General features: G+C 42.6%; 1 protein-coding gene across 4 annotated transcripts in view; it reads left to right on the forward strand.

Annotated features, from left to right (window-relative positions):
• The window catches only part of SHISAL1 (shisa like 1), a 280,550-nt gene extending 258,211 nt beyond the window's left edge, over positions 1 to 22,339 (forward strand). For all 4 annotated transcript variants that reach the window (XM_074936639.1, XM_074936655.1, XM_074936635.1 and 1 more), the window contains one exon: positions 17,016 to 22,339. In XM_074936639.1, the coding sequence (XP_074792740.1) occupies position 17,016 (1 nt within the window). In that variant the 3' untranslated portion in view covers positions 17,017 to 22,339. The remainder of the gene's footprint in view (positions 1 to 17,015) is intronic.
• Positions 22,340 to 25,535: the final 3,196 nt, after the last annotated feature.

Genomic DNA, 25,535 nt, shown 5'->3' on the forward strand with positions numbered 1-25,535 from the left:
AGCAGACAACTGTATAACAAGACCCAGTGTTTGGAAGCTGACACTATACAATTTCAGATTAGAAATGAGGTGGTGGTTGTTTTTACGAGGGTAATTAACCATTGGAACAGTTTACTTATGGGCCTGGTGGATTCTCTGGCACGTTCAACTTTAAATCAAGATGTTCTCACACAGATATCCTACAGTTCAACTAGATGCTATGGGGCTGATGCAAGAATCACTAGGTGGAGTTCTATGGTGGTTTGTCTTATGCAGGAGGTCAGACTAGATGATCATATTGATCCCTATTAATTTAGCTAGGGATCTGTGGGGTTGTGGAATAGAGTTTCCAGCAGATTCCCAGCCACTTCAGTTTTTTCTGGCCCTGCCCACATGGCATCCATATCAGGTCTGCAGAGATGTGAGAGAATGTGGATTAGCAGCTGCACATCAAAACCTTATAAAATCTTTCCGATTGTTTTGTTCCCCACAATATGTTTTTAACATAGGAGACAAACATATGTCCCCCCACCTCATCCCACAGAGTAGCTGGTTATGCAGCAGCCACATAATAGCATCTGATGTCAATGGGAGTATGCAGTGATTACATAGTCAGATTATAGAATGTATCAATCTGAAAACAGAGGGGAAAATTCTGCTCTCAGCACCACCAGCCAAATCCCATCTCTAATATTCTGCATGTACAGAAATCTGGATTTGTGGGGTTTCTTTCTCATACATTATGATTGTGAGTGTGTGTTTAGATAGACAGATTAAAAAAAACACACACAAAACAAACATAGCACACCAGGATTCTTCATTACATAGTGGGTGTGCGTGTGTGTGCGCACTCGCATGTGTGTAATATTTGTAGAGTGTTGAATTATTCATTCCGAATTTTTACTTCCTTTCTGTAACTCATTTCATACATTAAGCCAACACCTGAAACAGTCAGTCATCCCAGTGTAGTTGCAATAAATAAATACTCCCGATGTGAAAAACGGATACACAAGTGAATTCCTAATAACAAGAACAAACATGGAACAACGACCAGCTGGCAGCTATAATCATTCAAAACAAAATCTCCATACTTCATAAATCATCATTCATATCAAGCCAGACTCAGTAAAGCACCTCAACCAGATGCTGCTGAATGAGTGAAATATTGCAACAAAACTCGTTTTTCTTTTGTGTCTACTTCTATTGTGACTCAAAAAGAGCTGCTCACCAGGGGCCATGCCATGCATTGATTCATATGCATAGATCCTAGTCCAGCCAAAGGGAGTTTTACACATGGACAAATCAATACTAAGATGTGGCCCTGAAACAGTTTTTAAAAGAAACACAGCTCCATTGCTGGAGTCAAGAGCACTCTTTGTAAAGAGCGCAACTACAACTGGGGTCACCTCAGAAAATCTTGTTTTCCTTCTCCGACTGCATTAACACTCAACCCCTACATTATTTCATCTACCCCTCCCCATGTTTCCAAGTGCACCTCTCCTACTCTCTTTCCAGTATCTCCCCAAAAGTATGGTACCACTTCCTGAAACCATACAGGGCTAAAACTACACCTCCATCTCTCTTATTCCATTGCCACTTTTCCTCCTGCTATCACCAGTCGTAACTCCACTATCCTCTAGCCACTCAAGCTCACAACTTTGAGAGCCTTTCTTTCCTCTCCCCTCGCACCAACGCTGTCACCAAATCTCTGGTCATTGCCCTGTACAACACTTCTAAAATCCATCTCCACTATAAAGTTGTTATAAAAGCTATTGAGAAATAAAGTATACAGAGAGTTGCTTTCCAACCCTCACTACATTTTAAGGGAAAACCAAAACAAAACTAAGTGATTCTATATGCAGTCCAGATGCAAACAAACCTATAGTAGACATAGAACATATGTGATCATATAGAAATGGGTGCACAGGTCAGATAACTCTGCATCAGGAATAGTCTTGATTTAAAAAATTATTAGGTATTGTCCTGTGAATTTCAACATTGAAAAATAAACTGATTTGCAGTCTCAAATACAAGATCTGCAATTATTTATTTTAAAAGGATTAGTTTTAGGTTTCTTCCTGCTAAAAGGTGACATTTAATTGAGTTTTATTTTTAAAAAATGGTCAGAGGACAAACAATGAATGTCTCATCCTGCATCTCACACACTGAAACCTAGCTCTCACCCAAACAATTACTACACTTAACATTGTCTCTCAATCTCTGGAGCAAAAGAGTAACATGATGTTCCTCTTAACACTGAAATGGAAATGGAGTAACACAAAAATAATGGTTCTTTGATTAAAAAAACCCAAAACATTGTTCCAAGACAGGCAATCAGGCACCCTGGGATTCACAAAAACCCCGTTCTGCTGCTGCTGAACCCTGCAGGCACCTAAACTCACTTGAGATCTACAATAGAAGTTCCCTGGGTGCTTATATTTCTGCCTCTGTGCATGTACACTGCAGCCTCATTCTATGCATTTGGATGCCTAAGCACCAGACCACAATGCATGAACTGGGGGAAGAGAGGCATTTGTCTGCCCAACTCGCCTATGAGGATTGATCCAGTAAGCATGCCAAGAGCTCACCTCCCAGAGCAGGTCCCTATAGGCAAGCTCACCCAAAGCAGCCAGGGCAGAGGAGGACCACCCTCAGAACTTTTAGCCCAATGGTCAGGGTACTGTTGCCAAAGCCAGAACATTTGACCTGAGATATTAGTTTTGATGAAAACTTTGTTGGTAGGATTTTTGGGTCCAAAGCTTTCTGGAGAGATTCTCACTCTAGAGCCTGGTGATTAGGGCACTAGGCTGGATTGTAGAAAACTCAGGTTCAAGCCCCTGCTCTGCCTGAGTCAGAATGCTCTAGGATCAGAATTCAGAGCCGAGTTCGTCATCCCAGATCACTCTGAAACCAGCAGAATACAGACTTGAACCTGGGTCTTCCACATTTCAGACCAGTGCCCTAATCACCAGCATACAAAAGTCAGTCTCTTTCCCCCTCCCTAACTCAAAAAGCTCAGGTTGCGATCCAAAAATGGACATTTTGACAATTCCATTTTCATTGAAATGTTCAAAAGGTGACAGTGAAGAGACAGATGTAAACTCAAGGGGCAAATTAGAATCTGCTTGTATTTACAAAAGGGCCAGATCCTGAGCCAGTATAAGTTGGTAAAAAGAAAAGGAGTACTTGTGGCACCTTAGAGACTAACCAATTTATTTGAGCATAAGCTTTCGTGAGCTACAGCTCACTTCATCGGATGCATACTGTGGAAAGTACAGAAGACGTTTTTATACACACAAACCATGAAAAAATGGGTGATTATCACTACAAAAGGTTTTCTCTCCCCCCACTCCACTCTCCTGCTGGTAATAGCTTATGTAAAGTGATCACTCTCCTTACAATGTGTATGATAATCAAGGTAGGCCATTTCCAGCACAATCCAGGGTTTAACAAGAACATCTGAGGAAGGGGGGGGAGGGATAGGAAAAAACAAGGGGAAATAGGTTCCCTTGCATAATGACTTAGCCACTCCCAGTCTCTATTCAAGCCTAAGTTAACTGTATCCAATTTGCAAATGAATTCCAATTCAGCAGTCTCTCGCTGGAGTCTGGATTTGAAGTTTTTCTGTGTAATATCGCAACTTTCATGTCTGTAATCGCATGACCAGAGAGATTGAAGTGTTCTCCGACTGGTTTATGAATGTTATAATTCTTGACATCTGGTTTGTGTCCACTTATTCTTTTACGTAGAGACTGTCCAGTTTGACCAATGTACATGGCAGAGGGGCATTGCTGGCACATGATGGCATATATCACATTGGTAGATGTGCAGGTGAACGAGCCTCTGATAGTGTGGCTGATGTTATTAGGCCCTGTGATGGTTTCCCCTGAATAGATATGTGGGCACAGTTGGCAACGGGCTTTGTTGCAAGGATAGGTTCCTGGGTTAGTGGTTCTGTTGTGTGGTATGTGGTTGCTGGTGAGCATTTGCTTCAGGTTGGGGGGCTGTCTGTAGGCAAGGACTGGCCTGTCTCCCAAGATTTGTGAGAGTGTTGGGTCATCCTTCAGGATAGGTTGTAGATCCTTGATAATGCGTTGGAGGGGTTTTAGTTGGGAGCTGAAGGTGACGGCTAGTGGCGTTCTGTTATTTTCTTTGTTAGGCCTGTCCTGTAGTAGGTGACTTCTGGGAAGTTGGTATACTCCATTGACTTCACTGGACCTACACAGATTCATACCAACGGAGGATCTTACCCACAGTTTCTAATTATATATAGAGAGAGAAAAATGGCGGGCAAATATCCATTGACAAATAGATAAATTACTTTTGGTTCTATGTTGGCCAATAAAGGCTGGATGAATGGAGAAAAGGAAGGAACTATAATTTTTTTAATGTATCTATATTTTGTAGAATACCTTTTTCATGAATCAAGTATCCACTGTTACTGAACAGAAGATTTTTTTTAAATCTACATTTTCAAAAATTCTACACTGCAAAGAACAAACTGCTGAGAGGGTATGTAACCAGGGACTGGCAATACAGCAGGAAGCAAAAGATTGCATCACATGATAGATTTTACCGGCTAACTTTTGAAGTTGGCTTTGAGACAACAACAGAGTAGCATCTCAGTGAATAAGAATCCATTAAATTCAAGCTGAGAGTGAGAAAGAGGGCCTTTTCTCCCACCCATATTTGAATTTTTCCTGGAACAGCATGCTCTTTTAAAGCCTTTCCTACTCTTCAGTGTGCTGCTTTCTAATTTAGTCTTTAGATATACACTCTGAGTCCAGTATAAAATAGCTCTGCAAATATGAAGAACACCAGTATATTTTATATACTGTATATATTTTAAAGTCCTTTTGTGGAAATACATTTGCAAAATCTGTGACACAGTCTTTTGGGGGTTTGGGATGATCTGAAGTTAGAGACATTCAGAAAATCCAGTCTTCATCACCAATGGAGAACTGTCTAAAATATCATTATTGCAATTTTCTATTATATGTAATGAGATTGGGACATTGTGCTAGACATTGTGCAAACGCATAATAAGAGAGACACATATCCTCAAGGGTGTTTTGAAACCAGTGGGAAATTAGGTACCTAAATAGCTTTGAGGCTCTGGGCCACAATCCCTGGCCCGATGAGCATAGCCAAGAAACAGTGGGAGGGAAAATAGAGGTGAAGTGGCCTGACTCAGGTTACACAGCAATTCGGTGCTAGTCAAGAATGGAAACCAAGTCCAAGTCTCAGTCTCGTGCCTTATCTGGCTGACCACACTGCCTCAGGTGTAGTAGTTCTTTGAAACGGCATCTCTATATTCATGCTTGTGAGAGGAATCTTCTAGTGTCACTAAACTTCAGGAATTTGGTAGAAAAGCTGTACCCCTCTGGGACTGCACAAGTAACTCTGACTGTTTGGAGCTGACATAAGAAACTATGCAATCCAACCATCTTAATCTCTTATTTCTATTGCTAGGTGCAGGTGAGGGCATTCAATTACTGAAGAGAGTTTTTCCTGGATTCTTCCACCAAAATCTCTTCCCTTATTATAGCACTTGTAGATTTTAATCGCTTTGATAGTTTGTTAGTAGTTTTGGTGCCCTGTGCATTTTAAATTCCAGACCACCTCTGGCTCAGTTCCAGAACAACTTGTCTGATCCAGACACTAAAGACACAGAGGGGGGGAAAAAAAACCTCTCTCCATACACATTACAATGATCCATTCAACTACCCTACAGAGAGTCATTTCACTACATTTCAGAAATATGAATAATTTAAAATAGCCCAATTCTGACTTTGATAATTCCCTTGTATCTTGACTTTTTTTGTGAAGACATGAAACATTAACTACAACCTTCTTTAGCTGAGCAAGAGGTCTGGCTTCATTACATATTATCTCTATTCAGTTTGGCATACTAGTTCTGTCAAGGTTTGACAAACCAACCACATTCAATTAAGGCTGACGGAGGTATACATTCAAACGTCCTCACCTGATCAAGCCAGTTTTTCTTGTGACCCCTGTGAATTAAATGGCCATGTTAGTTATTTTATGACCACTATACATTAAAATATATGATGATTTCTCAACGTACACAGCTGGATGAATTAAGGACAAATGTTTCAGCCAAAATGAATTGCCTTGCTTTGGGCAGCATGGGCAGGACTTTAAGAATGTGATTTTCAAAGCCATCTAAGAGATTTGGGTGTCCAGTTCTTATTAAATTTCCAATACAGATCCGTCCAAAAGTAAAAATGTGATTTAAAAATCTCAGCTGAAATATTTTTAAACATTTTTTTCCTTGATAATATACTTTAATGGGGGAGAGAGGAGAATTTCTTGTAATTAAAAAAATGATAATATACTCAGTGACCTAAGGAACACACACAGAGAGAATTTTTAGGTTTTTCAGCAAAATACTCCAGCATTATGTGTCATGTCCGTAAGTCTCCTTCATCTGTTTCCCTGTTCAATACACCTCTGTTAAAGTTTGCATATTTCACATTTCTTTAAAGTCTCCGAAGTTCTGAAAGGAAAGTCTGAACTTGGATATATTTCCTTTCTAAAACTCTCAGCTGCAAACCAGATGAGGGACTATCAGATGAATACCAGTTAAAATTAATTTACAGCTACTTGCCTTTCAAAAATTTAGGACCCAATTCTGCAACTCACGCTCACAATAAGTAACTTATTCATGCTGGTAGTCCCATGGACTTCTCACTGCTACTAATTGCATGACAAGGCTGCAAAATCTGTCCCTTCATTAAGTAAATATAGAAAACTGCATTCTGTGTGGTTTCATTTTTTTCCAGCTAGAGGGACCTGGGATGTACTTAATTGGTGCAGATATAGCCATTTCCAAAACTACAGAGGTAACCTATTTTCTCTTTTACAATTGACTTCTACTTAGCTAACGCCAGGACAAAATGTGGTCTACCATATTAAAGATGTACCAGTTATACTGTGCAACTCATGCTGTTACCAGTAGGAGTTTTCTGCACATGGAGGACTGCAGAATCAGATGTCCACATTCAAAAACACATAATGAAATAGCAATGTAAACAGCTGTCTAGTCACCCAGTCAAATTTCGGTCACTGAAGGGAATTATCCGCTCCCTTCACGTGCATCCGTAATTTCCATTAATAGCGAAGGGCGTTATATATGAATATGTTCAGAGAAGACTAAAGCTTTAAGGTATTATCGACTGTACACAAATGCTTTAAACAGTTCATTTGGATCCCGTGAATCTTCTGCATATTAAAAGAGCACTTGCAGTAGACTCATAGATTCAATTATGCAGCATAAGGAAGTACCAACATAATCTAGTTACCTCCTAATGAAGAAGTCAATGTGTTACTCAAGCTATTAGCACGGGAGCTTTAAGTAAACTCAATTTATTTCAGTACATTAGGAGCCATATATTATGAGCCACATAGGACCAGATCAGTGACCTCCCTGCATGCCTATGTGGGGGATTACTTTACTGCCCTCTGCCAGCTACCCATCCTGTAGACTACCCAGTCTCCTCAGGGCAGAGTCCCCACCTGCATACATCTGCCCTGCACTTCCAAATATGCCAACCAGTGCAGCTGCACCAGGGACATAAGCTGTGCCAGCTACAGAGCTGGTGCAGGGTACATCCCCTTTCCAAGCAGGAGGCAGCTACAGGCAAGTTGTGACCAAGTCATAATCTGTTTCCTAGCCTATTCTATGGCTGCACTGTCCCTACAGCGGGCTTGTGACAAAGTAATAACTGATCTCATAAGTAGTAGAAGCTGCTGATACAGACACAAAATATTCTTCATACAAAAGCTATTTTTAACCATAGGGATTAGCAAACATGAGGCTTCAGTTGGACCAGACCCATTAGGAGCCAACCATAAGTGATTAAACTATACAAAGGGCCAGATCCTCAACAGTATAAATCAGCATAACTGAGTGAAATCAACAATTAACAGCAGTTGAGGACCTGGTCCTCATTATTTAACTGGTTCTCAGGGTCAGACTCAGACGTACAATGGTGTAACCCTGTCAGGTGAAGTCAGCAGCAACAAGGGCAGAGTTCAATATCTAGGGGTTCCGCTTAACATTACAACACAGAACTGGCTTGAACCCCCACCCTGTAATGGGGGAAAACTTAACTGCATCCCAGCTGCCTCTAAGAGGCAATACTTGCCCACTCTCAAGCACTGAGTTTGTATATATTAAAAAGGAAAGGGAATCAGGCATTAGTTTGGAAAAACATCACAACCGTATTCAGACATATGCGATCATAAGCCAAGCCAACCCAGCTCCACGGTGTGTTGGGCAGTGTCCTTGGCCTCAGTTTCCCATGGTTTTTCTGTGGGGGGAGGGGAAAAGGGGTAGTCCAACAAACTAATGTCCTTTTAACACATTCCTCCCCTCTCCTTCCACTGCACCCCCTACACAGTTGGCTGTCCTTGGTCAGCAAAGCCCCAGAGTTCAGGGGTGCATTCATGTGGGTTCACCTCCCACCCTCTGGTGCTTCAGATACCAAGCACAGGACAGGCAGAATGGACAGGGATAGAGCAGAGAGGAGAAAAGCACAGGAAAAGGAGAGACATAAGCAGCAGGAGATGCTAGCCCTTCTCAAGCAACAAACAGACATGCTGGAGACTCCTGCTGACCTTCAGGCTCTGACCCATGGCTCACCTCCCTCTGTAGCCCATAGAGAACTACATTCTGGGCCCTCCCTACACACACTCCACATGCCATGGCCCTGGATGCCACGGCATTACCCCTACCACTCCACCCCAGGGGTGAGTACAGACAATCACAGCCGCACTTACACCAACTGTGTTTCTTACAAGTCAGTGTGTGTGTTTATGAAAGGAAAATGACTGTTCTTTCCTCTTCCAAGGTTTCTCTTCCCTGTATTTATAAAGTTTCATTCACTTACCTGTATGTCTGTTTGCAGTGGTTTGGAATAAAAGTCTGTTTATGAAAACTTAATCATTGTATTAGTTCATATCATATGCTGGCTGGGGCCGACATTCATAGCTAATAGCAATAGGTGCATTTGCAACGTTACATTACTACACACACAGCACACATTACACGGTTTATACTGGGGTGCAAAAACCAAACAAACAAACAAAAAATCACGCCAGGCAGTGCACACATTACTGTGGCTCACTATTAAAATAGCCTTTCAAAGCCTCCCTGAGCCACATAGCTCTCCTCTGAGTTCTTCTTTAGCCCTGTATCTGGCTGCTCGAATCAGCAGACAGCCATTCCACCTCCACCCTCCACTCCACTGGAAACGTTTCCCCCTTTGTGTCACATATGAGGACGCACACAGCAGGCAGCTATCACCATTTTGGAATATTTTTTTCTCTGAGGTCTAATCTTTCCATAGATAGTGCGAGCGACCTTTCAAACACCCAAAGACACATTCAACTTTCATCCTGCACCTGCTTAGCCTGCAGTCGTAGCACTCCTTGCTGCTATCGAGGTGGCCAGCATGCGGTTTCATGAGCCATGGGAGTAAGGGGTAGGCTGGGTCTCCCAGAATCACTATTGGCATTTCAACATCCCCAGTGGTAATCCTCTGATCTGGAAAGAGTCCCTGCTTGCAGATTTCTGAACAGGCCTGTGTTCTTAAAGATGTGTGCATCATGCACCTTCCCTGACCAGACCACACTGATGTCAGTAAAACGTCCTGGTGATCCAGTAGGGCTTGCAGCGCCATGCTGTTGATGCCCTTGCTGTTGATGTCCTGTGTGGCAAGATGGTCTGGTGCCAAAACAGAGGTATGCATGCCAGCTATCACCCCACCGCAGTTCAGGAACCTCACTGCCACAAAACCATCCAGTATGCCCTGCACATTGCCCAGAGTCACAGTTCTTTGTAGCAGGACGCAATTAATGGCCCTGCACACTTGCATCACAGCAGCCCCTGCAGTGGATTTCCCTACTCCAAATTGATTCATGACTGATGCGGTAGCAATCTGGCGTTGCAAACTTCTACACAGCGATGGCCAATCACTTCTCCACTGTCAGAGAAGCTCTCGTTTTGATGTGGCTGCGCCAGAGGGTGGGGGCGAACTCTGCACACACTTCCAGGAATGCAGCTTCCACATCCAGAAGTTCTGCAGCCACAGTTCGTCATCCCAGACCTGCACAACGATCGACCCCACCAGTCAGTGCTTGTTCCTCAGGCCCAGACCCAGCACTCCACCGTCTGCAGCTGCTCCATGAATGCCAGCAACCCCCTGGAAAAGAATGGTTTCTTTCTATGTCCCACAGCGAGCTACTATTCCCCACTGCTCCTCTGGCCGCTCTGCAAATACTGCAGGATCCGGCAGATTGTGCTTGCAGCACTCACCACAACAGCACAAAGCTGGGCAGGATCCATGCGTCTCGCAAAGATCGTGGACGTGCGGGTTTGCGGGGCTTCTGAAAAGAGTCCTGAAATGTTATGCGGTGCAGATAACATTAGGAGATGGAGAAAACTGCATCATGGGAGACTGAAATTATGTTCCCAGTCATCCCTGCATGCACAGGTGCCAGCTTCTAATTTTTCCTAGGGGTGCTCAAACTCAGGCCCTGCCCAAACTCCACACCTTCCACCAAGCCCCCACGCCCACTCCAGCCCCACCTCTTTCTGCCCCATCCCTGTTCCTCCCCCTCCCTCCCAGCACCTCCTGCAGGCCACAAAACAGCTGTTCCATGGTGTGCAGGAGGCACTGGGAGGGAGGGGGAGGAGTTGATTGGCAGGACCGGCGGCGGATGGGAGTGGAGGGGAGCTTGGCTGCCGGTGGGTGCTAAGCACCTGCTAATTTTTTTCCATAGTCGGTGCCTATGCCTGCATGCCTCATTTGCCCCCATGGGGCATTGCGAACCCTTCCCCCAAAACAGCCTGTGCTAGATGGTGGCGAGTTGCACAGTGGGATACCTACCCATGGTATTGATGCAAGCACTGGCAGTTAGGACCCACACCACTGATACAAGGAGAGTAGTGTGGCTATATAAAAGCAATGTAATTACTACGGTGGCTGCACATCAACATAACTTGGGTTGACTTAATTTTGTGCATAGACTTGCCCTAAGTCTGCAGCAGACTACTGAGGGGTGGGCTCACACCCCAGCTTGCCATGAACTGAACATCTGTACAGACAAGCCCTTACTGTCTCTTTGCCTTACTTCCCCAAAATGTAAAATGAGCATAATAGAACGTCCGTACCGCACAGGAATGCTGTGAGGATAAATACTTTAAAGGTTGTAAGATGATCAGGCACTACAGTAATATAAGTACCCAAAAGACCATATAAGTACCAAAAATACATAGCTTTCATAACTTGGACCCCTCAGAACCTGCATTTGGGTACCACAGCTGAAGAATCCTGTACAGGCCTTGATGGAGTGAGATGGCCAGCTAAGGTAGAAGTTCTATTGAAAGTCACTGGGACTTGTGCACCTAAGGGCATGCCTGCATGGTGGGGTAATGTGCACAATGCGGGGGGGGGGGGGGTTGAGTGATTTCTAAAGTATTAACATGTTGCACATTGAATTGGTATATGTAGAGTTTCTAAAGGAAACTAAAGGTTTCCTAGTGTGCTTTAACATAGAAATAGGGAACCTTTAGTGCACACCAGCAGGGTCTCTATGCACCTATTCATGCCCAACATGATAGTGAACTTTAGAAATCACTCCCCCATAGTGCACAAGCGCTAAGTAATTTAGCAGCTTTTGAAATCCCACCTATAGTGCTTAGTTAGCTGTTTAACTCTGAGTCTCTGCCCCATTCAACTGCTATATATGAGAATCCCATCCTGAGGAATGAGAAAAGGGGAGGTACTGACCACATGCAGGACTAAGTGAGTCGCACTGCAAAGAGTGCCTCCAACTGACAACCTCTGTTTAAGAAGCATTGGGTTTGTTTCTTAATTGAATACATTCCTAATCCCTCTCTTTTTTAAAAGGTTTTACAAAACTTTGGAAATTACATCCAAAAAGCCACATTACAAGAATATTAAGGTTGCAAAGTTAAGCATTCAAAAGTAGGAAATGCTAGAATTCAGATTGCTCACACATAAGGAGAATGACAAAACAAAATATCTTGAAAGCTACCCATTCAGTGAACACTGTCCATCTTGAGCACCCAGTGACACTGGAGTGAAATTAATAGGCAGCAGGTTTAAAACAAACAAAAGGAAATATTTCTTCACACAACACACAGTCAACCTGTGGCACTCCTTGCCAGAGGATGTTGTGAAGGCCAAGACTATAACAGGGTTAAAAAAAGAACTAGATAAATTCATGGAGGATAGGTCCATCAATGGCTATTAGCCAGGATGGGCAGGGATGGTGTCCCTAGCCTCTGTTTACCAGAAGCTGGGAAATGGGTGACAGGGGATGGATCACTTGATGATAACCTGTTCTGTTCATTCCCTCTGGGGCACCTGGCATTGGCCACTGTCGGAAGACAGGATACTGGGCTAGATGGACCTTTGGTCTGATCCAGTGTGGCCATTCTTGTGTTCTTATGAGGTGTCACGGATCTAGGAGAGTGCCCCCTCTTGACCACTCACCAGACTCCTGTGAGTGGGTTCAAGTGCTTTAAGCCTTGGGAGTCTGAAATGAGTCCAGGCACTGCCCCTAGCTTGAGGTCCTTAGACACACTCTTGGAGCACTGATCCTCTGTCTAGCACATCCCCATTCTCAACCCCAGTTTACCATCCAACTGCCCCATCCTTGTTACCAGTGCTGAACCGCAGACTCCCTCATAGGCTGTGTTTACACTCCCTCCCAGAACTCCGACCATGTGGATGTTCTGGACCCACAGTTTACCTCTTCAAAGGGCACATGGTAGATGAAGCATATCGCACAGGATTACTTTGCACAAGATTCTAAGACACCATTGCTCATTATGCATGAGAGCAGACGGTCCAGATCATACAGCAAACAAAGAAACATCCTGACTGATTCATCACTGCGATTTCAACAGCATTACCACTGGCATAAGAATGGAGTAACAAAAAGGTGAATCAAGCCCTATGTTCTGAGTTGATTTGACAGGTAGCTGTCTACTAGATAGAAGCAAACAGTGATTCCCACAGAAATTTTGGGTCTATAAACATAGATTTCTTTACACTGCATTAATGGAATGTTAGCTGAATAATGTAGCACCTAGACCTGTGAATACCCAAAAGGTAAAGAACTACCAATTTCTGTTGGAAGAAATATAGCAGTAGGAATTTACTACCTATCACCTCACCAGGACGGTGACAGTGATGGTGAAATGCTCAGGGAGATTAGAAAGGCTACAAAAACAGAAAACCCAATAATAATGGAGGATTTCAACTAACCCCATATTGATGGGTACATGTCACCTCAGGAGGGGATGCAGAGATGAAATTTCTAAACACCGCTAATCAGATCAGTGACTGGTTAAAAGACAGGAAACAAAGGGTAGGAATAAATTATCAGTTTAAATGAGGGGTCTAAATTAGCTGTTACCACTCAAGAAAGATCTGTGAGTCATCATGGATAGTTCTCTGAAAACATCTGCTCCAAGTGCAGCAGCAGTCCAAAAAGCGAACAGAACATTAAGAACGATTAGGAAAGGGATAGATAATAAGATCAAAAATATAACAACGCCTCTATATAAATCCATGGTATGCCCACACCTTGGGTACTGCACACAGTTCTGGTTGCCCCATTTCAAAGAAGCTATACTAGAATTAGAAAAAGTACAGAGAATGGCAACAAAAATCATTAGGGGTACGGAACAGTTTCTATATGAGGAAAGATTAAGAAGACTGGGACTGTTCATTTTAGAAGACAGACAACAACAGAGGGGATATGATAAAACTCTATAAAATCATGACAGGTTTCAGAGTAGCAGTGTTAGTCTGTATTTGCAAAAAGAAAAGGAGTACTTGTGGCACCTTAGAGACTAATAAATTAGAGACAAATAAATCCTTTTCTTTTTATAAAACCATGAATGGTGTGGAGAAAGTGACCACCACAATAACCAGGGGTCACCTAATGAAATTAATAGTCAGCAGGTTTAAAACAACCATAAGGAATTATGTCTTCACACCACACAGTCAACCCGTGGAGCCCATTGCCAGGGGATGGTATGAAGGCCAAAAAGTATAGTTGGGTTCATAAAAAGTATAAGATACGTCCCCAGAGGATAGGTTCATCGATGGCTATTAGCCAGAATGGTCAGGGATGCAACCACTTACTCTGGGTGTCCCTAAACATCTGACTGCCAGAAGCTGGGACCATTCGATAATTGCCCTGCTCTGTTCATTCCCTCAAAAGCATCTGGCACTGGCCAGTGTCAGAAGACAGGATACTGGGCTAGATCGACCATTGGTGTGACCCAGTATGGCCATTCTTAGGTTAAGTAAATGAGTATTATTAGGGTTAGAACAATATATATTGTGCCTCAGCCGACATATGCTATGGCAAACTATAATAAAGTGTATTTTGCTCCTTGGAAGATTTTTAAGCTTGGCCTATCCCAAAATGCAATCTACATTATTTCCCTATGTATTGATCTAGACTAGGTATTTATGCTACATGTCATTGTTCTGAGCAACGTTTGACACTGGCCACATCCAGAGAGGAACTGATCACTCCCAACCCTTAGGCAGCATGGACTAATAGATAGGGCTCTGGGCTGGGAATCAGGAGGCCCAGGTTCTTCTCTGAGCTCTGCTACTGAAGTATTGTGTGACCTGGATCAAGTCACTTCACCTCTTTCTCCTCTACCTTTTGTATTCTTTGTCCATTTAGCTCTTTGAGGCAGACTGTTCCTCTTACTTTATGTCTGTAGTAAATAATCAACAACATTGACTTGCAAGTGCTCAGCACCTCTCAGGATCAGGCCCACAGTCATTTGCAAAGACTGTATACTTGATAACGCCTAGCACATTTATAGCATTTGTTATTGTCAGACTGAATAACCCTCTCAAGGGTTATGTGAGCAAAGTAAATAAATATCCTAATAGCTGTTTAGAAACATGGAGGGATTTCTCAAGGCCACAAAATAAGTCAGTGGCAGAGTGAATATCTGGATTGGACACTAGTTTCCTAGTCAGTGCCCCATGCATAAGGTATTAACAACATCAGTAAGAATAATATTTAGCACTTATATAGGGGTTTATCTTTCAGCCTTTATTCACACGAGTAAAACTTGGTCAGGCCAATAGTCCCAGTGGCTCCAACGAGACTGCTCAGGTTAGTGATATTAACTCACAAGAGGAACAGGTGCACATACTTGGTATTTTTAGAGTGTGTTCTACAAGTGTTAATACTTACTAGATCAACTGTAGTAGCCAAGGTGGATTGATTTAAACCAAAATGGTTTAAATCACTGATTTTCATCATGATTTAAAATCAGCAAGCAGGAAGCTTTTATTTAAAAAATCCATTTTAATTATGTTTTGCATTTGTACTTTTTAATTATTTTCCTAAACAAAGTTGATCCTCATTGGTTAGTAACTATTAAAACACGGATTTGCAATTAAATATAACCTTTACACGGGTTTGGTTCTTCTTTTTGCTAACCAGGAGGAAACAGTGCATCTATACACATTTATTTAATCAATTATATAGCTTGACTTACATTCATTCAGATTCTTAATTTTACATTTTTATTATATTGAGAAATGCATCATTCAGCATTTTTTATTTACTAGATGGCTAATCTTTTACTTACGATTTGTGTCAAGCTGTGTTTGAATTGACATTTAAGTTCAATTAAAAATGCAAAAAGCAGCATTTTGCTTTTTTTTAATTCAATAAAGCTACCTTAAGTGTTCTGGATATAAAAGAAAAATGTATCACAACGTGGTTTGCATTTAAAATGAACTGATTTATTAAACCAAGGAAGTATTATCCTTAGTTAGTAAATTCTTTGTGGTCACTATGGCCTTCAAGATTTTAGATCTCATCCTTTCACACCTAAGCTTTTATTCATACACTGGAAGAGGAGAACAAGCTTTCCTGCTTTTGCAACTCCCAACTGGTTTCTTAATTTTGAATGAAGTAGTCTTTGAACTGACCTAGTTTAATAAATTGAAATTCTCTCTGCACCTACAGAAGAGGATACTGCTGTCAAAAGCTGGTTTAGCTGTCAAACTCTGGTTCCAGATGCTTAGCCACTGGCTTCCTCAAATTCTGTGATTTGACGTTGTTTAAAATTTACTACCAAATTTTACCACTTAATATTATTTTGGGAATTTAATTTAAAATTATTTCATAGATTGACATGTGTTAAGGTCTAAACTTACTACAATTTCAATTTTTAAAGAGTTTTTTTTTAAGGAAGTGTAATATAAAGAAAATCCAATTTTTTTTTTATTTAAAGTGATTTTTTTTTAAATTCAACTTGCTAGTAATTCACGCTACATGTGTTTCTTCCTTCGCGTTTCAAGACAAATATGTCATGCTCTTATTAACAACAAAACAAACAAACAAACAAAAAGACTAATGTCCCCTTGTCATGTTCTTGGGCAACAAGACAATCAGTATTGACAACTGTCATCCACAATGGAGGAGGAGAAATTTGGGAAGGAAACGAATGTTAGTGTCTGTTTTAGACTCCAACTAAGCAAGCTCTTACACAGCTGATTAATCAAACTCATCAATAGGACTACTTAAATTAATAAGTTACGCATGTGCTAAAGTATTTGCAAGATCAGGGTCCTTATAAGAAGAGCTGAACAAAAAAAATTGGGCAAATAGTAAATTTACTGAAAAGTTCATTTCTAGGGCACCTGAACTAATCAAATAGTTTTGAAAATGTCATTTTGAAATCAACCTCAACTTGTTTGTTTGGTTTTTTTTCCAGTTTTTCATTTCAGTTTCGGTTCAAAACAAACTCCCCCACCCTCAGATTTTTCAGTTCAACCACCAAACTAAAAATATCAATTATTTGTTCAGCTCTACTTAGAAGGGATTGTTTTAAAACAAACAATGAGACAATACAGGTTTACAGTTAAGCTATTTCCCATTACACTGTCTTCTTGACACTTACAGGCAAACATTCTTATATTTTTCAGAAAACTATAATGATGTGCCTCAAGATGGGAGAGGTGAGTTTAGAATGCAGCGAGCAGCTTTCAAGAGCCAACTATCCAAGTGAATGACAGACAAACAAACAAACATAGATGACACTGCAAGATGGAGTTTGGTCAAGACATCTGACAAGAATCACCTCCTATCAACTTACAAAAACAATGTTGAAAGAGTTCAGAAAACCATCTGTAAGCAATATTTTAATTTTAGGTCAAGATTATTATTTTGAAAGGAGATATCGTATTTGATGGAAAGCTCAATACAGTGAAATACAAGTTGCTCTTGCAAGATCCAAGCCAAGGTGGACAAGGACAACAAGACAAACCTTTGGCAGATCAACTTTCTTTGCCTCCCCATCCATCAATTGCCATTTGAGCCTAATCTGTGTCAGAATAATGAATGTGAGTTATTCCAAAGTTCTCTGGTGAATATGTCACAATAGAGTAGATGCTGACATTCCCCGTCACTGTTCCCTCAATCACACCTCACAATACAAAGGGACCCCTCATCCAATCAGAGTGCAGGGTAGTAGTCATTTCAGTCCCCGATTCTGGTCATTTTATTCACAGCAATGAGACTGGCATGACATCATGAAATTCCTGAGCACAACAAGTGGCCTCAACTGTACTTGCCCTCCAGAGGAGGGTACAAAAATTTAAAAAAGGACAACCTCTCCCCTTCCTCAACCTGATAGGAAATGAAAAGAAAAATCCCTCAGATTACAATAGCAATAACACCACTACTCCTCTGTTTTACAAGGCAATAATCCAATCCCCTCAGGGCGATAGTTATTCAGCAATTGATTGGTCTCATAATTCATCCCCCTCAGGAATGGGAGGATTGCTTTGCAAGCCAGAACAGCAATGGGATACTGAGTCACTGCGTGTTGCAATAGCCTGACTCTATTTTATGGTAGGGATTTAATCTGAAGACATACAATATATTTTATATCAGGGTGGCCAAATGTACTGACCCTCTGAGCCACATAAAATAATCTTCAGAAGTTTGAGAGCTGGGCGCACCTGCTGGGGCTCAGGGCTTCAGCAGGAGCAGGGCTGAAGCCCTGAGCCCCAGCAGACACCTCCAGCGAGACTAGAGCCCAGAGATCCCCCTCCCCGCAGGGCAGAAGCCCCTAGGCCTACCACCCTGCTGCAGGGCAAAAGCCCTGAGCTCCCCTCTCCCAGTCTGGTAGGTGGAGAACAGGGGAGCGAGGGCTCCGTGAACTGCACTTTAACTGTGCATGCGGCTCACGAACCACAGTTTGGCCACCCATTTTATATCAATCATTCCTGTGAAATTAAGTCATGCAGCAAGACATCGTTTTATACAGAGCACCTGGTGACTACAACCAAACAGAGGAATTCCTCTGGAATCACAGTACTCAACACAGCCACATTAGTGCCAAACTAATTCAGGATGGCTGATATTATTCCGACCAACACCAAATGATCTGACTGTGACTTAGCTGCATATATTTGAGAGCATCATCAATAGCAGGAACGCTTTCCATGTCTACTGAGTAACACGAAGTCTTCTGTTAAAACTTCTTTGAATTGAGAGCATTTTTCTTTTTCTACTGAACAGCTAAGGGATACATTATTACGGGACACTTTGGGCCAAATTATGGCTACCTTGCAGAAGTGCATTAGATAGTGAAAAGGCACAGAGAGGTGTCCATTCTGGAGAGCAGAAGCAGGGGAAGCCAGCCAATCTTGCCTGCAGCAGTCCAGTTCTGAGAGGAGGCCTGCCTGAGGAGGACAGGGACATCTCCATGTCCCACCTCCCTGCATGCCAACCAGTCAATGCAAAGTATCACTGGGGGGGAAGAGCATGCTATACCCAATGAAAAGGTGTAGCAAGAGCTACAGGTAAGCATGCTCCCCCTCAGCACCCTTGCAGCCATTGGACTTGCTCCTGCTCCATGCAGAATGCCTGCAGCGTCCCCTTTGTGAGGGGTACTCTGATGCCCCCCTTCTTCCCCGCACGTGATTCAGTTTGTAGAGCCACACTAGAGCCTTTAAAGATGTACTGTGGTATTGTACATGGTGGCAAATGTAGTAAAGGGAGTCAATATTTTTTAAATTCTCAATTCACTTTAAACCACAGAGCTTTTAGTTTTCTAAAATAGCATTTCATGATACCATTCAAAGCACTTTAGTTGAAGCTGGGACAATAAGAGCTCCATCAAAGGGGCATTATAGAGAGTTTTCAGATACTGGTACAATACAGCATTGGGTTTTTGCAAAAATAGTATTTAGCCTGAGCAAAGGGGCTGTGCTTGCATGGAAGGGAGAATACACACAGTAGAGCTGTGAGATGGACACCTCATTCCCAACTTGCCATAAAGGCCGGAAAAATCACGTAGCCAGAAGTAACATTGATTCTGGCCATGCCTCTGTGGGCAACATGCCTCCTTTTCTTTTCCTATCTGCCTTCGCTTGCAAAGACCAACCCCCTCTCCCCCCCGAGGTTATATCTACAACACACAGAGTCTCCTTGCACATGTTTTTTGCTACTTATTCCCTTCCCTCCATCACAGCAGTAACATAGCATTTCCACTGTTTATGGACCTGACACACACACGTAAGGTACCACAGGATCAAGTCTACCGAAGTTTGGGAACGATTTGTTACAAACAGGAATAGTAAGAGAGGCACTTAGCACTTCCAAGGATCAGGCCTGCTGATCCTCTGAGAATTGCAGGGTTCTTAGACCAACACACTCTGTTACACATCGTTCACTGTGTGATGCCTACCTCAGCACAACAGGCTGAATTAAGGATGGAATATCAGACTTCAAAGCCAACTTAGAAATCAAACTTCTCCGTAATATTTTAACGACTATATTACTACAAGAAGCATGTGTGCTCACTGTCAATGAAAGACGAGAGAAAAGTTATTTCACTATTTTTTCCAGTTTGTTTACTTTACAGGCCTGCCTGCACTTTGGGCTTCTCTAAACTTGAAATACAGTGCAGCGCTGCAGCCGTGCCGCTGTAATTCTGCAGAGCAGACACTACCGAATTCGACGGGAGGGGATGTCCTGGCAGCCAGAGTTAATCCACCTGCCCAAGAAGCCGTAGCTAGGTTGATGGAAGAATTCTTCTGTTGACCTAGCACTGTCTACATCATGGGTTAGGTCGGCTTAACTAGATTGCTCGAGGGTACGGATTTTTCAGACCCCTGAGCCACTTCGCTAGGTCACCCTAACTTTTTAAGTGTAGACCAGACCTTTGTATGTAATCAGTCTCTCTGTTTCTCCTGTAGAGGCAATTTCCCCTTTCATTTGTCTGGATCTTTCATGCAATGAGAGTGAGACTGTTAAAGAACAGAAGAATAGGATCGTAAAAATCACAAAAGCTGGACAAGGGACGCAGGAGTGAGTGAGCCTTAGAACTCACTTTTCTTAAATTAATAGTTTTCAGATTGTTGGTGTCCCTTTAATTGTAGCAGTCTCGAGTTTTGTCCATTCAGGTCTCAATTTTAGTAATACTGAAACAAATGTGTCAGATACCAATAGCAGTTTCCAAACTTCAGCTGATTGATTTTAACCTTGCATAACATAAAATGGATTCTCTGGGCTAGACTCTGATCTTGAGCACCATTTTACCCCAGTGTAACTCCATTTACTTCAATGGAGTCACTCTGGACTTACAGCAGGGTGAGAATCAGGCCCACAGCGAATATTATCCATTAAAATAAATGACTATTTTCTGCAACTCGGCAACTTTACAATCAACAGAATTGTTTCCTGTACATAGTCATTCAAACGGTCTCCTTCAGAACAAGAAAAGCGAACTCTTCCTAAGTATTGTTTAGAACTACCTATTTTTATTGTGAGGTTATTGCCACCATAGAGATCTTTGTAAAAAGCTTGTGTTCATGAAGGAATTTGTACTAGATACTGGTTTGTGTGTCTTACTGGATTTTGTAAGGGTTTTTTCCCTTTGGGAATTGTGTGTTATTAATGAGCAGTTTTATGCTTTATTTCTGGTATGTGTACACATTGTAAGTGATGTGCTTTTTTTTTTTAAATCTCTGTACAGACAGATTGATATTCGGTAGATACTCACTGGCTGAAGTTTTCATATTGCCTACAAATTTACACATGTGGATAAATCCATATCATAACAGAGGAACAACAGTTCATCTAGCATCAGTTAAAAAAACCAGCTTATAGCCTATATATTGTACTTGAACATTGGATCTTGACTAAAACAAATATTAGTTCAGCCTTAATCTAAAACAAAACACGTATCACAGGTAAATTTCCCCCCACTGTCCCCATCTTTTGTATTCTGAAGTTTTCGAAAAGCAATGACTAGGTAAACAATATCTGTAATATATCAGCCATCATCAAATAAGGCTGTGCTCCAACAGTTCTCTACTTTTAGCTAGTGTAAAATGATTACAGCAAAAGCAAAATAAATTACACCAAATTCTACATTTACTTTTACCTGAAGAGCCTCATTCACTCAGCACTTCTAAGGTGACCAGATGTCTGGTTTTCGACCAGAATACCCGGTAGAAAAGGGACCGTGGAAAAGGGACCACAGACCCTGGTGGCTCTGGTCAGCATCGCCGACTGGGCCATTAAAAGTCCGTGGGCCATTAAAAGTCCGGTCGGCGGTTCTGCGGAGCTAAGGCAGGCTAGTCCCTACCTGCCCTGGCTCTACACTGCACCCCGGAAGAGCCAGCAGGTCTGGCTTCTACGCAGGGGGCCATGGGGCTCCACGCACTACCCCCACCCCGAGCACCGGCTCCACACTCCCATTGGCCGAGAACCACAGCCAACAGTAGCTGTGGGGGCTGTACCCATGGGCAAGAACAGCACGCAGAGCCGCGTGCTGTCCCTCCACCTAGGATCTGAACCTGCAGTGCTGGCTGCATCCAGGGAGCAGCGCAGACTCAGGACAGGTAGGAAGACTGCCTTAGCCCCCGCGCTGCACCGTGGACCGGGAGCCACCAGAGGTAATCCTGCACCCCAACCCCCTGCCCCATCCCTGCACCTCCTCCCAAACCCAGAGCCCCCTCCTGTACTCCAATCCCCTCATTCCCAGCCCCACCCCACAGCCTACACCCCCAAATGGAGCCCTCACCCCCCTGCACCCCAACCCACTTCCCCGGCCCAGAGCCCCCTCCCACGCTCTGAACCCCTCTGCCCTACCTCCCAAACCCAGCAGCCCCCTCCTGCATCCCAAGGCCCTAATCTTCAGCCCAAACCCTGCACCCACAGATGGGAGCCCTCACTCCCTGCCCCACAACCCCCTGCCCCAGCCCAGAGCCTCCTCCCAAACCCTGAACCCCTCTGCCCCACCCCCCAGCCTGGAGCCCCCTCCTGCACCCCAAACCCCCATCTCTGGCCCTATCCCAGAGCCCACACCCCAATCCCCGCCCCAGCCCAGAGCCTCCTCCTGCACCCTGAACCCCTCATTTCTGGCCTCACCCCCTCCCACACCCCAACCTACTGAAAGTGAGTGAGGATGGGGGAAAGCGAGCCACTGAGGGAGGGGGAATGTAGTGAGCAGGAGGCAGGGCCTCAGGGAAGGGCCGGGGTAGGGTGCTCAGTTTTGTGCAATTAGAAAGTTGGCAAACCTAAGCACTTCTAAGGATCAGGTCCACAATATGTTGGCTTTTGTTCAAAAAAAGAAAAAAAAGTATTTTGTTTATGCCCTTTCCTATGTAATAACATGGGGCACAAAATCACCTTAGTATGGAAGTGACTAATCCCATCCTATCCCTTTGAAAATGGGCTTCTGCCCTTCTTAATGTGTATGGCGTTGTTCATACTCTGAAGGCTTTATTCCTTGACTCTAACTTACTTTACAAATTCTCTATCATTTTATGTTTCATTAAAATGATGTGTGTCTGACTTCCTAGTAATTAAATACTATTGTATAAAATAAGACAAAAGAAATTAGTAAAAAAGTCCAGGCCTTGTGTCACATTTATTCATCCTTTATACTTGGTACTGATTGCACTAAAGAAACAGGAGTCCAACAGTTTGGCCTGTTGATCTCAAAGTGTACTTAAGCTTATTGGAGTGGCTGTTCTAAATAAGTAAGTTTTTATTATGGCTGTAATTTTTGAGGAGTCTCCTCATAAAGAAAATTATGAGGTTAGTAAGTGGCATATTAAAGTACACTTCAAACAGATTTTGAAGCCAGTTATTCAATCCTATTTAGCAACCAAGCTGGTACACAAAAGTTAGAATAACTCAAAACACAATTAATCTGGAGTAACTCCTTCATAAGCCTTGCAAACACTATTGTATAAATCTCCAATACTTTTCATTCGTAAATAGTACAATACAAACACTAGAAGACACTGCAATCACATATTTTAAGTCTACAGTCAAATTTTAAGTTCTCTAATTACAATTCTAGGGTTACAGTGTTTTTCTCATTTTTGTTAATACACTGAAAATATCACTTACATACCAACTGATGTTTAAATTCAATATGTGCGAGTGTTCTATAATTTACTAATCTAGTTTTGGATTTACTCATGTCTTATTGTTTGCTAAATATTCTGACTTCATATAATGAATCGTGTGGTCTTTCTGAAATGATAGCCAGGAAGACAAAAAAAAAACCAAAAAATATGTTTCACACTGCTATTGAACTGCTTTTGTCTTTATATACAGTAGTTTTTAAAAAGATGTCTTTAGGGTTTAATAAGTGAGTGTAATGTAAAATAATCCCTGTAATAAAATTTGCTTTAATGTTTCCAAACAGTCTACCGTAGCTTGGAAGGTTTTTATTTCCATCCCAGTCTGCAGATTAAAAAAAACCTTCCTTTCCCATAGGTAGTCAAATCCGATGTCAACCATTCATCTAAAATTTGTATGAAAATAAGTGAAAAGAAAAAGGAAATTCAAACGTAAGGCTGCTTTAAAGTCACTCTCACCCTCAGAGACATGGGCACTGCCACACTGGTTCAAACCAGTGGTCCATTTGGATAGTACTAGAGCTGATTTGAGTTTTTCAACAAAACTTTTTCTGGTGGTGCTAGAAGAAGAAAAGCTGCATGTGGCTCAAAAGCTTGTCTCTCTCCCCAACAGAAGTTGGTCCAATAAAAGATCGCACCTCATCCGCCTTGTCTCCCTAATATCCTGGGACGAACACAGCTACAGGTACACAGCATACAGAACTAGTAAGAACATTTTTGATGAAATCTCAAACCCTAAACATTTTGCAGAAACTTATCCTTCCTGGGATGTAGGAAACAGCCCAGGTTCCAGTCTCTGCTCTGCCTGATCCAAAGCAGAGTTTTTCATCCCAGATCACTCTGAATCAGACAGAGCAGGGATTGGAACCTGGGTTGTTTCCCATATCCCCAGCCAGTGCTCTACCCACTAGGCTACATGGTGAGAGTCAGAAAGACAGACGGACATGACCCAAAAAAGCTTTTCAACTCAGGAAGGGTGAGGTTTTGGTCTGAAAAACAGACATTTGACATGATTCTATTTTGCAAAAACATCTGCACTGGAATGAAAACAAAATTTCAAAACCTTGAAAGTTGCCACAAAACAAATTGCCATTCTCCACACTGTTCTAATAAGCCCTTGCTCTAATGGGGCTTGAATGAGCCATGTGAGCACTGCATAAATGGTGGGTTTCAGCCTACTCCAGGGAATTAGGAGCACTATTCCCAAACAGAGGAAAAAAACCCTCTCAAAAGTCTCACATGAGAACAAATTTTCACATCATAACGCAAACTCCTCAAAACACAGGAGTCACCTCAGATACGAAAACCCAGGATTTCACCATAACATTGTAGCCAATGTATTGTAGTATGTGCAAGCCAGTCTTCAGCAGGCTTGCACATACTCACAAAATTCAGACGCCCTCACATGGCCACACTTACTCGTAGGAAAGCCCTATATATTAGGTAGTGAGCACCATTTGAAGCTCACCATTTGCCCTCCTTAGACTAACACACACTACAGTATCATAGTTATGTATTAGCTAGCATCTATCAAGCAGAGCCTTTAGTAGGAGCCACTGAAAAATATACACAACCCCAAATTCATCATTGCACCAAGGATGAGGGAGGTACTAAGGACTTGGGTCCTTCCCTCCAATTTGGGGGTGATGTGCACTCCAAGGGATGAAGAGAAGGAGCAGTCCCTGTGTTCCTGGGAAGACAGTGACTACAGTGGTCTCTTGATCTTGTACACATCATGTATAGGATCAGAGTGAGACCATCTGTGCCCTGTCTGCTCTCCACCCCTACAAATTGCACCGACGAAAGGACAAAAGGACAAATCTGTCCCTGAGGACAGAAATATTGGGGTTTCCAGTTACCACTCCATGTCAGTGCTATGTTTTTAATAGTGCCCACAAAGGGGAAGTCATGGGAACCAACTCAAAGTCTCCAACCAAGCCTAAGGACATGAACATTCAGTCAACCAGACTGAATGGGGATAAGCGCTGAGTCACAAGCAGGGACACTGGCTCCATTTCTTGACAGCATCCAGAATGTTACAGATAGTGTCCCTGT

Source organism: Natator depressus, chromosome 1 (genome assembly GCF_965152275.1).
Source record: "Natator depressus isolate rNatDep1 chromosome 1, rNatDep2.hap1, whole genome shotgun sequence".
Classification (NCBI taxonomy): domain Eukaryota; kingdom Metazoa; phylum Chordata; order Testudines; family Cheloniidae; genus Natator; species Natator depressus.